This window comes from Cricetulus griseus (genome assembly GCF_003668045.3).
Source record: "Cricetulus griseus strain 17A/GY chromosome 1 unlocalized genomic scaffold, alternate assembly CriGri-PICRH-1.0 chr1_1, whole genome shotgun sequence".
NCBI lineage: Eukaryota > Metazoa > Chordata > Mammalia > Rodentia > Cricetidae > Cricetulus > Cricetulus griseus.
Window position 1 is genome coordinate 154,518,593 of NW_023276807.1, and position 18,397 is coordinate 154,536,989.

Sequence of the window (18,397 nt, forward strand, 5' to 3'; positions counted from 1 at the left end):
AGCAAATACAAGATAACTATAGATATTTTCATACTTGTACCAATGAGTTTGCAAGGCCCACCCAAAAGGAGCTATGTAAACAGATTTCAAGATAAGACATCTAATTTGACAACAGGGCACATACCGCGGTGCACATTTTGTAGCCAACACCAAAATCGAAACGGCATTGCTCATCCATGGAATAATTTATTCCAGGAAGTTCTGGGAGTTTGGGCCAATCATGTTCAAATGGGTCATCAAGGAGACAGTCATAGGAACTGCAGGGAGGAAAACATTAGGTACACTTAAATTCTCACTGGTAAAATCAGTTCTGAAAGGGAAAAAGGACTCTTAGCTCAAATACTCTGGAGTTCTGTCAGCTTATAGGGCAGGTCCCAAGAAATATGGCTTTAAGGGTTTTGGTTTTCTTCAACTCATCTTTCATCTTTACTAATTCTGGGAAAGTAAATCGAGCACAACTCTGGGATATAGGAATGCTGTGGCAGCTGCATTCATTGCACTAAGTTAATCTATATGAACTGTGGCAGGGCAGACTCTTACGATGAAGACCTACTATGCAGGTGTTATAAGTAGGGTTAAAAGCAGGAACCACTCAAGAACCCTGTCTCCATCCTCAGCTGGCCATCAGTCACAAGGAATTTACCCCAGGGAAACCCCATCCCAGACAGAACTACACTTAAATTCATGGCTTATACCATTGTATGACATTATAGAAACTTTGGGGTCAACACCTCTGATGTCATGTGTGTAGCCTATGCAGCAGGGCATGACATGCAGTGAGGCACATACTGGATGTATCTCTTCAATTCCTGGCCACTGCATCTGGACCAGTGGTAGCGATGGAAGGCAGCTTGTACCAGGGGTGCCATGACACTGCCCATAGCAGTCTCATCGCCACATCTGTTGCCTTGCCCGTCATGCTCCATTCCCAACCTAGAACACAAAGGAGATCTCGTGGGTCATAACTGCAGGGCTGTGGCTTGGACTTACTTTCTTTTCTTATAACACATACTGGGAAAGACATATTTTTGAAAGTCAACATGGCTTCCTTGGAGACACCACAGATACTGAAATTGAGGGCAGTCTAATGAGATGCTTTTCTCAGTCTATAGCCATAAAAGGCATGGGACTGCTTGACCAGACAGAGACACTCATTGAGTTTCAGCACATAACCCTTCACTGTTTGCAGCTCCTTACTCTTGGCAAAGGATGAGAACTCACACTGGCATGCATTTTTGCTTAAAGTGTGAACAACAGCAGAAAAGCAGAGAAGAAAAAACTTTTTTTTTTTCTATCTAGCTGTCAGCAGTAACTTACACATGGCCAGTTTCATGGGCTACTACAAAAGCAGATGAAAACCCATCTTCATGATTCAGGGTGCAACTTCTCACTGGGTGACACATGCCTGTGACTGGAGCGTATCCTGTAGACAATGGCAATCACTTTTATTTCCATTTTATATATAAAAAGCTCATTATAATTAGTACTGGGTATTTGCTTAGCCAAAAAAAAAAAACAAAAAAAAAACAAAAAAAAAAAACAAAAAACCAAAAAAACCCCAGCACTGTTCCTATAAACAGTAGCAACATTGTTTCTCTGTTATCAGTAAGCCACATTCTTTTGGGAGAGTGGGAAGGGACCGCCTGGGGCTACCATTCTGTTCTGGCTTCCATCTCAGCCTAGTCTTTCTGTTTTAGTAAATGGCCCTTCATATCTTGGTTCTAGTGGAGGGAGCCAGAAATCCCACCAATGTGGAAAAGAAAAGCATCGGTCCTTCTCCACGGTCTACACCAGTGTTTATTAGCTAAATGTAAGCTGACTTTGGAAGAAAGGTTGCTGGCAGGAGCCATTCTCATTCTGAGCAGTTAGTGGAAATCATACTACATGTTACAGCATCCCTTCCATACCCCAAATGTCCAATCATTATTTTAAAGGCAGGCATAATTTATTATGGTGTTTAAGTGGCATTTAACATTGTGGATTCTGCAAAAAGTCACTGGAGGAAATAGAGGGAAAAAATGTATGCTTGGCAGTTGGATGATGGAAAGTGGGCAGGGATATGGACATCTGCACAACCTGCTTGACTTGGGATTTCTTTTGAAAACCCAAGCCCTTGATTTTTTTCTTCTACAAAGCAACAGTAGTACCTTGCATTCCAGCAGGCCCAAAGTCTTGCCTGGTTAAGAATATGGCATGATCATGGTGTTCAGCGTGGTTGGGATCAGGTTTCTGCTGTTGGCAAGCCCAACGGCACACGTTTTCCAGGCTCCTGGATGGGTTCCCCCTTTCTATAAGGCTGATAGACTAAAAGGAAAGAATACGGTAAATGCACTTTTTGTGATTTGGATTTGGGGATAATATTTCAACAAGGATTCAGAAATATTATCTGGGGGGAGTCATCTGTGATTTAGAAATTCTAAAACCCGTAAGGACCCGGTGAGGAGGTTCCATGCTACCTGTGTGAAAATCCACAGACACACGCACAGCGATGTTTGAGTTGGGGTGTGCCACGGTGAAATGACTCCATATTAATCATTTGGAGAGTTTTAGAAGTTTAAAATATTTACTGATTCTGTTTAAGTTTTAGATTTCACACATTACAGGCAAACCTACTGGGAAAGATTCTTGCATGAGACTTTTTCCAGAGATACAAAAGTCAAAGCTCTTAGTTAAGATTTTTGTGTGTTCTTTCAGTCCAGAGATAATCAGTACATTGGAGGAAAATAAGTTCTTACAAGATTTGGCAAGATTGGTCAAACTTCAGTGTATGGAGCACAGTCAAATTAAATTAGCTTCACTATGGGGAAAAATAGCTTTTTTAACCCCATGAAATGACAGTGTTTGGTCTCCTATCATCAGTGGACATATATATATATATATATATATATATATATATATTATATATATATATATATGCATATGTATATATACGCGTGTGTGTGTGTGTGTGTGTGTGTGTGTGTGTGTGTGTGTGGGTGGGTGGGTGTGTGGGTGTGTGTGTGTGTGTGTTAAGGTCACACTGTGACCTGGAGGTAAAAAAATGTTGAGGTGTAAAAAAGCCCACCCTTTAAGAACATGGAGTTTCTTCTTTCCAGGGTGTTTCTAACAGAAAGAGAAACTAAATTTGGAATCTCAAATGAATTACTAATTGGCTAAAGGGCTCAGCATTTTGTTAAATTTCAGAAATGCTATTATCAGTGTTTCCATTCTTCATAAACTTAGCTTGGTCTGTTATATGCTATTCACACAGTATGTCAAACAAATGATTTAATAACCAACTGAAGGTCGTTGAGACATCCAGCTGGCATTAGCTTGTTCCTCTGTAGCAGTACAAAGTATGTTAGGTTTTAAGAGAAGGTAATGATCAGGGACATCAGGTCTGTAGATGAGGATATGAGGATAATAGGTGCATGAGGAAATGCAAACACATGGAGGCTTATGGTTTCGCACATGCAAAAGTTCACTAGCAACTCCTACTCAAGGTGATTAACTATGGGAGACACTCATTGTTTTATACACAAAACTGCCAAGTTATTCAGGAATTTAATTCTTTCCAAGGACATGGACACTTGTACTATCAATATACATAGGTTTCTAATTATATGGCAAGAATAGCTACTGTAGACATTTTGATAAAACTTACTGTTTTCAAAAGTATTAAAGCTTCCTTAACTGAAAAATATCCAGGGTGATTCATTTTTAAATATATCCATTTGAAACATTGTTTTAAATAAATCACTTGTGTATTCCAAGTGCTCTGAGTAAATGCCATATAAATGGACACTACTCATAGATACAGTGAATGGTTATACATGTCACACCTGATGGTAATAGGCTAAGGAGATTTTCTTTCTCTTAATGCCATCTGTTCATGGTCACTTACTCACTCCGTCACACCTAAAATTGTGGTAACTGAGGGTCGGGTGTAGTTCAGTTAGACTGCTGGCCTAGCATGCAAGAGATTATTCATTCAATCCCAGCAGAATATATACTGGATATATTAGTGCATTCCCATGGTCCTAACACTTAGGAAGCAGAGTTAAGAGGATCAGGAGTCCAAGGTCATCCTTCACCTTATAGGAAGTTTGAGGCCAACCTGGACTATATGAGACCTGTCTTTAACAAAACGTTGCTCTAATTTTGAAATCTCTTCCCATTCTAGAAGATTTCTCCCCAGCTTGGTATAACCATGAGTTTATATAAAATTGAGGGTAGTTTTGCAACTCAATCTGCTGGCTAAGCCAGTCTCTAATGTTCACAGCCCACACATTTTAAGACATTTTACCTTTGCATAACCAAGCATAATCATTCGCACCAGGACCACATTTATATGCACTCCAAGGGACTCATCATGGTAGATTTCATTTACCTGGAGACAAAGCAGAAAGTTGCTACAATAAAGGCAATGCAGCGGTTATCAAGAGACATGTAACAGTCAAGAGATCAGCCAGGCCGGTCACAAGTTCTCTAGTCACATTATTTTTAAATTTAGGTGAAGCTGATCTCCAAAATGAAGTAATTTATCTTTTTGTTTTAGATCAGTCCTTAGGTACATGAATTACTGGTTTTCATAAACTATAGAGATAATGAATATAGACATGATAAGAAGATATTTACTAAATAAATTGTGTGTATATGTGCATATGCACATGTGCACACACACACAGGTTCACATTCTCACATGTGTCTACACATAACAACATTCACCTAAAGCAAATACAAGAATATGACTCTAGTGATTTTCTGGCCTTCTTTTGGTGGCCACACCACAATGGGAGAAGAGAGACAGCCTCAGGCATGTTCAGGTGACTGGCAAATGTACAATTGTGGTTGAGGGATTTCTGTGTAGAAGCTGTGGTGAACTATCTGTGGGTCAAAAAGTAGGTGGGTTTCTCACTGCCTCCAAGGACAGAGCAGCTGGGGCAATGATTGTTTAGAACTAGTGTAGGCTAGATGCTTTTCAGAATATACATTATCAAGGTAACAGTACAAGTATATATCAGAGATGTCTGTCCTGGATTCAACTCTGAGAAGCTCAATTGATTCTCATCTCAATATTTCACTTTTAAAATTAGCCTAGATTCTCTCCAAGTGATTTTGTGTACTTTAGTAGTGCTACTATTGGAATTAAAGCAATAGTAGGTCATAGATCAGCTCGGTTTTATTCACAGGAGGAAGATGAAGCCTATAAACGTTAAGCAATGAGCAAATCACACAGTGAATTACTGGCAGACAGGAATCTAAAGTACACTGTAATTATATCTTTTGATTAAGCTACTGCAAAGTGAGTGTAAAGAAAAATATGTCCAACTTGGCAAATGTGAGCAGGAATGACAAAGGCAGGGTTACCAGGCTAGATTCCAGTTACTAGTTAGTCCCCAGAACAAGGGCCTAAACTTCTAACAGAAACTAAGAGAGGGATGGATGCTAACCACAATTTCACTTGAGATCCAGGAGGTTTGGACAGAAGGCATAGAAAACGTAAAAGCGGCAGAGAAAAGTATAATGACATAGAAGGAAGCTCTGAAAATACAGAAAATTCAATCACCATAGGATGGAATTATTCCACCAGGAAACTCTGACTTGCCACACTAACCAAGAAACAGGCCAAGAAATCTCTATTTAGATGTTTCAAGATTCTAGCAAAACTGCATGGAACAACTTCAACATTGCAGACCTTTAATGAAGACTGACAGATGGCATGCTACATAGGCAAATTGTATACAACATTTACAAAACTACCAAGACAGATGTGAAAGGTCAGTCTAAGCTAGAACATGCTAAATAAGGCAAAGAATAATCTAATGAGAGAAGCTTTATGGTTCCTTTAAGTGAACAAATGCATGTATGTATTCATGTGTTTATAAACATGTATGTACACACATGTATGCGTATGCATAGGTTATATCCAGCTTGAGAGCTGTAGAAGACAGGCTAACACGAAGATAAAATAGTGGTGAACCCTTGCATTACACAGGAGTATAAGCAGGTGACTCGTGGCCAGGTTGTCACATTCTAGGCTAAAGGACACTGAAGTATTAAACTCATTGGGTACTGACATGTCAAAAAGGTGGCCAACAAACACATTGGTATTTAAGGAATAACAGAGAGTAAAGAGCCCAGAAAATGTGTCCTAGAAAGAATGGGTGGGGAGATAGTGATTAAAGACACCGGGCATTAGTTGTCTCAGATAATCATTCATCAATCCCTTGATACCTAGTATTTCTTCACTTCTCTGCTCCAATCAAATGAGTAATATAAAAAAATACTATGTCATAGTCTTGTGAGAAGGACTAAAAACTTAATTCTGGCAAAATACTCAGACTTAGGACTAACACTGAGGGCAGGGCCTTTAAAGGGTATTTCATCAATAAAAGTGGGAAGAAAAATCCACAAAGGCTTAAAAGCCATGAGAGGGAAGAAACAATAAATTTGTGTAACACGTCTACAGAAAATAAAACTAAATCCACTCCTTTCTATCAGAGGGGTCATTTCCAATCCAACATTAGGCAAGCTGAATGCTAGACAAAGGCACCGATACCTATGGCCTATTTTGTCACAAACCAATTCTTCTGTTATAACACACTATATCCTGCCTACTTGGAAGCAGCATCTCCCCACCCTCCTCTTGTAGATTAATTACCTGATTAAATAAAAACCTTCTTAATGTTATAGTTCCAATAAAATCACAAATGGAAAGCCAGATATGTCACTGATACTCACATCCAGAGACTTACAGACATTCCAACAAGAATGTAAGGTGGCTGTTCCTCATTAGAGGCATGGCACAAAAGGGAGGCTGTGCTTAGTTGAATGGAGATGAGGTATAAAATGCCTTTGGTCCTATTTGCAAAAGGGTAAAAGTAATGCTACCAATCAAGCAAAAGTGATGAAGTTCAAATCTTGAAGTACAGAAGAAACAGTGGGTTAATTTTTGGAAAAGAGGAAATGATAGGGTTAGGAGACATACTCATGACTGCTACAGAAAGCAGCCACAGTGGAAAACCTTAGAGCAATGGTCTCAACATGTGGGTTGTGACCCCTTTGGGGCTGAATGACACTTTCCCAGGGGTCACCCATGACCATCAGCAAACATATTTACAATAGGGTTCATAATAGTAGCAAAATTACAGTTATGAAGTAGCAACGAAAATAACTTTATGGTTGGGGTTACCATGACATGAGGAATAGTATTATTAAAAGGTCATAACATTAGAAAGGCTGACAACCACTGCCTTAGAGTCACAAAATGAAGAAAAGGTGGTAACAATGGCATGCAGCTTGTGACATGTAAATCGAGTTCTTCATTGGTCTAAGTAATAAAAACCTGGAGTTAGATATACAGGAAAATGCCGAGGGATCAGAGAGAAGGAACAAACCACCACCACATCTTACACCTCCCTAGAGTCTCTGCAGACAAGAGAGTGATTTCCTGTTTCTCCCTGCTTAAGTCCTTTTTCTGCCCAGCTACCTCACTTTCTGTCTGTACAGCCCTCCAGACGTCTATGGTTAGCTAGTGGTAAGCTCCATTCTCTGACCCTCAGACAGGCTTTATTTGTACAAGCAAGGTATCACCACAATGACATGTGAGGAAGGCCATCAAAAGTATAAGTGACTATCCTACATTAGTACATTCATTTGTAGTCAATGAATTTAAAAATCTACATAATACCTATAAAATATAATGGTAAAAAATCATAATGCCAGCAGCAACAGTATCAAGTTGAGTAAAAGGGTACCATTTAAGAGTCAAATTAGCCAGGTGTTGGTGGTGCACACCTTTAATCCCAGTACTCGGAGGCAGAGGCAGGAGGATCTCTGTGAGTTCGAGGCCAGCCTGGTCTACAGAGCTAGTGCCAGGATAGGCTCCAAAAGCTACACAGAGAAACCCTGTCTCGAAAAACATACAAAAAATTAAAAAATAAAATTAAAGAGTCAAATTAACTTTCTCAGGGAAAAAGGGTGTGTAATTTAACAAAAGTCACCATCATACCAGGCTAATTGGGTAGCAGGGTGCTTTACTGGAAAATCATCAATTATGGGATAGGATCATTTAAAATCCCTATTATACTATCACAGGCTAAAAATACCCAAAACAGGAGTGATATTTCCACAGTAGCAGAAGCTTGTCTTTCAGGGAAAAAGACCAAGATCATTTGCTCTATGTATAATATCCATATATGAGCGAGTATATACCATGTTTGTCTTTTTGTGACTGTGTTACTTCACTCAGGATGGTTTCTTCTAGTTCCACCCATTTGTGTGAAAATTTCAAGATTCCATTTTTTTCTGCCAAATAGTAGTCCATTGTGTAAATGTACCATGTTTTCTTTATCCATTCTTCAGTTGAGGGGCATATAGGTTGCTTCCAGGTTCTAGATATTACTAATAATGCTACTATGAACATAGTTGAACAGATGTCTTTGTTGTATGAATGTGCTTCTTTTGGGTATATGCTTGAGAGTGGAATTGTTGGATCTATGGTAGACTGATTCCCATTTTCCTGAGGAACCGCCATACTGATTTCCAAAGTGGCTGTTTGCACTCCCACTAGCAGTGGAGGAGTGTTCTCTTTCTCCACATCCTCTCCAGCATAAACTGTCATTGGTGTTTTTGATTTTAGCTATTCTGACAGGAGTAAGATGGTATCTCAGAGTTGTTTGGATTTGCATTTCCCTGATGGCTAAGGATGTTGAAGACTTTCTTATGTGTCTTTCAGCCATTTTAGATTCCTCTATTAAGAATTCTCTATTTAGTTCTGTACTCTACTTTTTAATTGGATTATTTGGTGTTTTGGTGACTAGCTTCTTGAGTTCTTTATAAATTTTGGAAACATGTGGGGTTGGTGAATATCTTTTCTCAGTCTATGGGCTGCAGTTTTGTCTTGTTGACTGTGTGCTTTGTCTTGCAGAAGCTTCTGAGTTTCAGGAGATCCCTTTATTAATAGCTGATCTCAGTGTCTGTGCTACTGGTATTATGTTCAGGAAGCGATCTCCTGTACCAATTTGTTCAAGAGTACCTCCCACTTTCTCTTCTAAGAGGTTCAGTGTGGCTGAATTTATGTTGAGGTCTTTGATCCATTTGGACTTAAGTTTTGTGTGTGGATCGATCTGCAGTCTTCTACATTCTAGCATCCAGTTATGCCAGCACCATTTGTTGAAGGATCCTTTCTTTTTTCCATTGTATAATTTTAGCTTCTTTGTCAAAAATCAGGTGTTTGTAGGTGTGTGGTTTAACATCACAGTTCTAAATTTGATTCCACTGGTTTACCTGTCTTGTTTGTGCCAACATCAAGCTTTTTTTCAGGACTATAGCTCTATAATAGAGCTTGAAGTCACGAATGGTGATGCCTCCAGAAGTTCCTTTCTTCTACAGGGTTGTTTTGGCTATCCTGGGTCTTTTGTTTTTCCATATAAAGTTGAATATTGTTCTTTCAAGGTCTGTGAAGAGTTGTGTTGGGATTGCATTGAGTCTGCAGACAGCTTTGCAAGATTGCCATTTTTGCTATGTTGATTCTACCTATCCATGAGCATGTGAGATCTTTCCATTTTCTGGTATCTTCTTTAATTTATTTCTTTAAAGACTAAAAGTTATTTTTAAACAGGTCTTTCACTTGTTTGGTTAGCATTACCCCAAGATATTTTATATTGTTTGTGGCTATCGTAAAGGGTGATGTTTCTCTGATTTCTTTTTCAGCCCATTTATCATCTGTATAAAGTAGGGCTATTGATTTTTTGGGGGGGGGAGTTAATCCTGTATCCTGCCATTTGCTAAGTGTAGAAAACTTCCTTGAATTGGAGTTTTCCTTCCATAACTTTTTGTAGGGTTGGATTAGTGGATATGTATTGTTTAAATCTGGCTTTGTCTTGGAATATCTTGTGTTTGAAAGCTTTGCTGGGTATGGTAGTCTGGGCTGGCATCGGTCTCAGTGTAGGTAGAATATCTATCCAGGAGCTTCTGACTTTCACAGTTTCCATGGAGAAGTCAGGTGCAATTCTAATAGGTTTGACTTTATTTGTTACTTCGTCTTTTTCCTTTGCTGCTCTTAATATTCTTTCTTTATTCTATATGTTTGGGGTTTTGATTACTATGTGGCAAGAGGACTTTTCTTGTGGCCCACTCTATTTGGTGTTCTGTAAGCTTCTTTTACTTTCACTGACATGTCTTTCTTTAGGTTTGGAAAATTTTCTTTTATGATTTTGTTGAATATGTTTTCTGCACCTTTGAGTTGGGTTTCTTTATCTTCTTCTATATCTGTTATTTTTAGGTTTGGCCTTTTCAAGGTTTCCAATATTTCTTGGATATTTTGTGTAAGGAATTTGCTGGACTTAAGATTTTCTTTGGTCTATGCATCTATTCCTCCTAGTATATCTTCAATGCCTGATATTCTCTCTTCCATCTCTTGTAATCTGTTGGCTATGCGTGCATCTTTAGTTTCTGATCATTTACCCAGCATTTCTATTTACAGCATTCCCTCAGACCATATTTTTTATTGTCTCTATTTCAGCTGTCAAGCCTTGCACTATTTGAATTGTTTCTTTCACTTGTTTGTTTTTTTGTTTTTTTTTCTTGGCTTTCCTTGCTTTCTTTAAGAGATTTGTTTATTTCTTGCAAGTTTTGGTTTGTCTTTTCCTACATTTCTTGATTTTTTTTGTTTTTTCTTCAATTTCTTTAAGGGATTTTCTCATTACCTCTTTGAGGGTTTCTATCATCTTCATAAAGTAGATTTTAGGGTCGTACTCTTCTGCTTCATATGTGTTGGAATGTTCAGGTCTTGCTGGTATGGAGTCCCTAGAGTCCGGTGGCATCATATTGATCCTTCTGTTGTTGACTGTGTTCTTATACTGTCATCTTCCCATCCCTTCTTGCAGTGGATGCCGGTGGAGTCTCTCCCTCTCCTGGTTCTCATCCAGTCGGTGCAAGCAGGTCCTATATCCCAATGGCTCTCCTCTTCCTGTAGCTAGAGTTGGGAATAAGATGCTGCAGACTCTGGATGGGCTGGTCCACTGGGACGGAATCCCCCATGTGCAGTTCCCAGGCCTCCTAAGGGGATTTTTCACGATGCTTCTATTTGAATTAGTTACATATCAACCAAATGAAAGGTGCAATTTAAAATCATGGAGAAAATTACTGGAAAAGAATCAGGACTGTGTAGCTTTTCTCAGAGATCTGCCAGCAGATGGCACTGTGTACTCTTGGGATTAGAGAAGGACAAGCTAGCTGCTGCCCTACTACTTGGAGCACCTACAATCCCAGCTGGGTTGTCCTCAGCCTTCCCATGTTTACCCACAAATAAAACAGCTGCCACTAAGTTAAACAGAAATTTCAAAATAGCATGAGGAAAATCCCATTTTGAATGACTATTTATTTGACTCATAAAAGCAAAGTGAAATATTGGAAAACTCTTATTTTGAGTTTGTATGTCATCAGATCATAGTATCATAAAGAGGGCTAAAGACAGCCACCCTCACCTCCTCACCAGGGGCTGCCTCTTTGACCATGCAATCAAAGCAATATAGAAAGAACTAAGAGTGCATCATACTGAATTCCCAACTTAGGCCTAGCAGAGGGGTCTAAAATAACTTCTGTAAAGAAAAGAGTTGTATAGCTTTTAGTGACAAAGCAAGCTTATTTCTCAAAGGAAAAACATCACTGCCAACTCTGCACACAATACTTAATATCATATACATCTTTCCAGATGCCAGACATTGTTTTAGATGCTTTAACCTGTACTGATTCAAGGAACCCTTGAAATTACTCTCAGGGTTATTACTGTCCTTCTATAGCTAAGGAAATTGAGATTGAGAGTTGTTAAGCAATTTGCCCAATGTCACATGGTTCTAGAGCAAGCCAAGGATGAGAATCTGGGCAGTGTGATCCTACAGTCAATAGATTTAAACATTTTTACCACACTATCAAACCCACAAATCAAGACACTGCAGAACAGATTTCATTTTAGAATAATAGTAGTTCACACCTCTGAGATTACAAATATTCCATGGAATTATACTGGGAGAGGTAATTCAATGTTCATTTGCTTTGGTTACCTTCTTTCAGGTGAGTAGTAAAGGAGGGGCTGCATTCTAGATTTATTACAAATAACAATTTCTTTTTCACCAATATAACAACGTACTAAAAGTATTGGGGAAAATAAAGAGCAGATCAAAGAAATTAGCAGAAAAGGTGAATAAAAAAGGGTGGGATTTATAGTCAGTATATTGGATATAAAAAAAAGCATTAAGTATGGACATTGCTGTAAGTCATGCATTTGATCCATGTGATGCTAATCAAAATATCATCGATAGTGGCAGCCTACTAGGCTCTGGACAAGGAGGTCCAATGAGAAGTTCAGGGTTGAGCCCAGAGTCCTCATTAAATGACCTCAAAGAATGGGTAAACAGAATATTAATTCAATTTTCAGATGGCCTTGACTTTGATCAGGTTGCCAATGACATAAAGAGGGCAAAAAGGCAAAGATCCAATCAAGCATCTCTTTCCTTGAGTAGAAAATTCCTTACAGGTTTGTTCCTGGTCAGGACAATTTCTCCAGGGCATTCCCCTGGCAGGACAGCCTGACCCCACTGTCTGACTAGCTGATGAACAGCTCTGTCTGGCTTCAACAAAGAGAAACTAGATTTTCTTCCAGGTGAATTGGGTCTCAAGAGGCAGTGTTGTAGAATGGTTAGAACATGGGCTCTGTCAACTACCTGTCTAGATAATTAGCTATGTGACCCTGAGCATATCATTTCACCACCTGTGCCTCAGTTTCCCCAGCTGTAAAAGTGAATTACCACAGTACTGTGTCCACAAAGTCATTGAAAGGAATACATGAGCTCATATGTGAACAGTGATTAAAATGGTGCTTGGCTTTCATAAATATAAAAAAAGTTAGGCATAATTACAACAATTTTCTAAGGGAAGCAAATAAACAACAGATCTGTGTGAATTTTTAGAGAGACCTTTGGATGGCAAGACAGCCAAGGGTAATCCTGGATAAACATAAAATAAGTCTGACTTGATCTACGAAAAACTGTCACTCTGCAATTGTCTCTCATACAGCAAACATTCCAAATGAGCACACACCTACTTCTCTTCTGCATTCCATTTCTGGAGTGTTCCTGGTACCCAGTGGTTCTTTGAGGAAGCCAGTTCTTCTCTCAACTTCAACCACCTAACCTTACAAGTCACTGTGGCACTACATAAGACTATAATTGGCACTCTTACCAAACCTTGACAAGCACCCAGATGTTCCAGGAGTGGGGACCTGAATAGTAAACAAGTTTGAATCTTCTCTGATCAGACATGTATTCTAATGGGAAATGCACCGGCTAAAAACATGGAAACTATAAAAGTGAGCAGAAATGAATGGGGTATGGCTGAGGCTCAGTGATAGAGCATTTTCAAAGAATGCAGGAGACTCTGGATTTGAGTCCCCGGATTGAAGAACGTGGGAGGGACAAGCTCATGGGAGACAAAAACAGGTGTGAGATGGAAACAATTTGAGCAACTGGTAAAGGAGAGGAAGAGCAACCCACCAAAAAAATCACTAGTAATCTTTAGAACCCCTTACAGCTCAATGCAAATGCTTAGGATGGTACATCATTTTTCTGAAGTTAGCCTCTGCTTCTTACCTAGTATCTCATATGCTGTCTCCCTGCAATGCCCCTTAACTCACCACACAGACAAACCTACATGAGCTAGCACTTTGCAGTACCTTGGTTCAAGGTGGTTCCTTACCTTCCAATACCCGCATGCCCTTCTACAGCATAGAAATGCCAACTTATTCCTTGAAGTCCAGCTCAAAGAGCACATTCTTTATGAACACTTTGTGATCACTGGTGTTATTGACCAAACCTCACCTCCCTCCTTTCAGTTCAGATTTACATAATGGATGTGGATGGATCTTCTAAATGAAACAATGTATTTTAATACCATTATTTGATTTTACCTGCTACAATTAGCAAGCTATGAGAAGAAGCTTGGTTTTATTAGTTTCCTAGGGATTTAACATGATTGAGTCTTAAGAAAGACTACAAATGCTGGCTAGATAAATGCCTAGAGTACTGTTGTAAATTTCAACAGAAGAAATGGATATTAGATATTGATCCAAAAATAGAAACTGTTGCAGGACCCATTAAGGTCCCCTGAATATATATACCCCCAGATAAATCTACAGCCAAAAGTTATCACTAAGTAACCATTGATAATGTTCACATGCTAACACTTAGTCATTCATTATATTTTGTAAGAACCAGAGTATTGGGGAAGGGTTTCTTTAAAGATGGTGAGAAAGAAGCTGCTTGCATTATCTTTTAGTTGTTCACTCATGAACAGCCAATTTCAACAGACAGAAGAATGAATGCTCTCTTAGGATTTCTTGAAAGTGCAAGGTTATTTTAGGAGTATTTTGTCTTTCATTTTTGTACTGGAGATATTCAGTATGTGTGCATGTATGTGTATACAGGTGCATGTGTGTGTGTGTGCAGGTGCATGTGTATGTACAGGTGTATTGTGTGTACAGGTGTATTGACTGTACAGGTGCATATGTGTGTGAAGGTGCATGTGTGTGTACAAGTGCATGTACATGTGTATAGACATGTGTGTATGTACATGTATGTGTGTTCGGGATGCATGTGTATGTGTACAGGTACAGGTGTGTGTGTGTGTGTGTGTGTGTGTGTGTGCAGGTGCATGTGTGTGTACAGATGCATGAATGTGTGTATATATGCATGTGTGTATACACAGATGTATGTGTGTGTACAGGTGTATGTGTGTATGTACAGACTCATGTATATATGTACAGGTGTATATGTGTGTGTACAGACATGTGTATATATGTACAGGTGTATATGTGTGTGTACAGACATGTGTGTGTACAGGTGCATGTGTGTGTATGTAAAGATGCACATGTGTGTACAGGTGTATGTGAGTGTACAGATGCATGTATGTATATATACATGTGTGTGCAGGTGTATGAGTGTGTATGTATGCATATGTGTGTGTACAGATGCATATGTATGTGCATAAGTGCTTGTGTATATACAGACTCATGTGTGTGTATACAGGTACAGGTGCATGTGTGTGCGCGCGCAGGTGTATGTGTGTGCACAAGTGCATGTGTGTGTGTGTGCAGGTGTATGTGTGTGTACAGGTGCATGTGTGTGTGTACAGACACGTGTGTGTATAGGTGCATGTGTGTGTATGTAAAGATGCATGTATGTGCACAGGTGCATGTGTATGTACAGACTCATGTGTGTGTATACAGGTACAGGTGCATGTGTGTGTATGCAGGTGTGTGTGTGTGCACAGGTGCATATGTGTGTGTGTACAGACACATGTGTGTGTACAGGTGTATGTGTGTGTGCAGATGCATGTGTGTATATATACGTGTGTGCAGGTATATGTGTGTGCACAGGTGCATATGTGTGTGTACAGACACATGTGTGTGTACAGGTGCATGTGTGTGTATATAAAGATGCATGTGTGTGTACAGGTGTATGTGTATGTGCAGATGCATGTGTGTATATATACATGTGTGCAGGTGTATGTGTGTGCACATATGCATATGTGTATATATACGTGTGTTCAGGTGCATGTGTGTGTACAGATGCATGTATGTATGTACAGATTTGTGTGTGTGCACAGGTGCATATGTGTGTGTACAGACACATGTGTGTGTGTAAAGATACATGTGTGTGTGTAAAGATGCATGTGTGTGTACAGGTGTGTGTGTGCAGGTGCATATGTGTATATACATATATACATATATACAGGTGTGTGCAGGTGTATGTGTGTGTACAGATGCATGTGTGTGTGCACAGGTGCACATGCATATGAAGTTTAAAGGTAACAGTTTCCTCTTCTATGTCTCTCCACCTTACTTCAAGTCAGAGCATCTCACTGGACATGAAGCTTTTCAATTGGTCAGACTTGATAGTCAATGAGCTCCCAGGACATTTCTGTCTGATTTCAAAGCAAAGAACTAACTCCAGAATGCTTTCTGGACTAAACTTTTAACTTATAGACTTCCATATAAAATCCATACCATAGCATTTATTCTAAATTAAATTCCTCTTTCCACATTCATTTAAGATCACTGTTAATTGATGATAATACCAATGTTCCTATTCAAAGGTTTTGCTCTCTCCTTCCCTCCCTGCGTTTTTTCCTCCCTCCATTAAAATGAGCAGAGCACAGCAACTACTCTCCATGTGGAAAGTTTTACAACAAAAAGCTTTCTACGGGCAATGTCTACCCATTGCTAAGTCTCCTCTCTATGCTATGTAAATGCTTCAACAGGAACTACATCTCAGACATGCATCTCTCGACTTTTTCAGTCTATTTTAAACAAGTCACAATGTCCCTCAATTCAGAATCCCAGACTCTAGACCATCACCCTTTGTGGATTTCTTAGTGAGGATTTCCACATAGTAACAATTTCTACTAAATGTCTCAGAATCTCATGCTAACTTTGGAATTCCTTTAACCCACACACACTTTCATCATTGTAGCTTATTTGCTTATGATTCCAAATTTGAATACATTCACAAAATATTTCCAACTAAACCTATATTAACTGATGATTTTCCCACGTGTGTAGTTTACCTAGTAAAATTATAGTTCACCTACAATCACTAGATTTTTAAGTCATTGGCCCTAACAATATAGGAACAGGAAAGTAAATTTGTTCCAAACTAAATTCCTATGTTTTCCACTTTCTTCCCATTCTGGTGTTTCAGCTTCTGTTCACATCATCTCAAATCTCTCCTTGCACAAAAGGAATTCAGCAGTCTTGCTTATCTGTCCAAATCCCCCACCATGGAGCCATGAGAATTCTGATGCTAAGATCTGACCCGTGCTCTGTGGTTTGTTATGTAATTTGTATGTGCTTCGTAGCATAGCTTCAAGGGCCACATAATTCAATCCAACTTAGACCCAAAATAGCCTTGTTTCCCTCTCCCCTTACTCCCTCTCTTCCAGGAAGTTCTGTAAATCAGCAGCTGAGGGATGAGTTATGAGGTCAGATAACATCACTTTAAACCACTGCACTGGCCTTGAGCTTGAATGCAGAGCACACCTTCAGAACCTCGCAGAGTTGTGGAATATGTGTCATTTTAGAAACTGGCATCTCAATGAATAAACACATATTTAACAGGATTAAATGTTGTTGTACATAAAACAATTATTAATGAAATTTAGCATTTTCATCATTAATATATATCTTCATAGTTGAATGAAATACACTACACATGAAAATAAGTGTATGGTATAGGTGCCAAAAGAAATAAAATCAAGCATCAGAAAGCAGAAAGAGGGCAGAGAATTGGGCACCAAAGCTACAAGTTCAATATATCATGTATTATAGAATGGCATGGGGTAAAGTATATGAAACGAGGCCACTGCCTCAGTTATCTTTCACAGTAGGTTGCTTGGATGTGTTATCCTTGATCATTTCTCAGCAATTGCTCTGTGCCAGTTCCAAAGATTCAAAGGACATCAATTTGAAAATGATGTTCAAATTGCTTCTTAATTTGATTAAGGCTCATAAAAGAAAAACAAAGTACACATAACTTCAAGGGCCCATTAGCAATTGCTGAGCCAGTAGCTATGTGCTTTGTAAATATGTTACCTTCTATCTAGAGCTTTGAAAATAGTGTATTTGTTTGAAGGATTTTATACATCTTTGAAAAATCATCCATCCTCTCAGGGGTGGAGCAATGCTGGGAAGAAGGATTTAACTACCCGGAGCACACACCGAAGCAGGTCGACAGTCTTCAGTGTATTAATTGTACCCAAATGGAATGAAAATCAAACCTATGATATAATTCCATTCAACATGGCTTCTAAAATGAATGATTATTTTACTTGGTTGCTGTGGGATTTTTTGATTGCACTCTGACACTCCTAAAATTACCCAATAAAGTTATTCCTTGAATCAGGGGGTGGAGCCAGCAACTAGCTCACTGGAATTGGCCATAGAGAAGCCAGCAATTTGGATAGAGAAGATGCACAGGAAGGAGCGGGGGATGATAGCGTCTGAGCTTCCTCTTGGTTCTGGAACAAGGGAAGAGATGTGTCTCTTGCCATTTCTCAGGCCAAAAAGCAAGGTCAGATAGTTGCTGCTCAGCCTTTGAGCTAGCAGATTTTTTACCCCAGTCTTTGACTCTTGAGTCTTATTGCTAAGTAGAACAATACAGACTTAATCTAAACCTACACCTCACAGCTGTGTCAGAGCCTGTGCAGCTGGATGGGAAGCCCAGGGCAGAGCACTGACTGAGAGGCTATGGGGTGGCAGACTATAATCAAACCATCAGTAGATTCAGCTAAGTGTGCAGCTAAGTCAACAGAAAAACATCACTTGGTAACAAAAGAAACGAGTAGATTGAACAAAAAGGAA

General features: G+C 39.2%; 1 protein-coding gene across 2 annotated transcripts in view; it reads right to left on the bottom strand.

Moving 5' to 3' along the window:
* Nucleotides 1-18,397, bottom strand: part of Adamts3 (ADAM metallopeptidase with thrombospondin type 1 motif 3) — a 201,099-nt gene that overhangs the window by 34,834 nt on the left and 147,868 nt on the right. For both annotated transcript variants that reach the window (XM_035453248.1, XM_035453249.1), the window contains exons 5-9: nucleotides 4,286-4,369; nucleotides 2,148-2,304; nucleotides 1,318-1,423; nucleotides 790-933; nucleotides 125-257 (exon numbers count right to left, since the gene is read on the bottom strand). In XM_035453248.1, coding sequence (XP_035309139.1) covers nucleotides 125-257; nucleotides 790-933; nucleotides 1,318-1,423; nucleotides 2,148-2,304; nucleotides 4,286-4,369 — 624 coding nt within the window. The remainder of the gene's footprint in view (nucleotides 1-124; nucleotides 258-789; nucleotides 934-1,317; nucleotides 1,424-2,147; nucleotides 2,305-4,285; nucleotides 4,370-18,397) is intronic.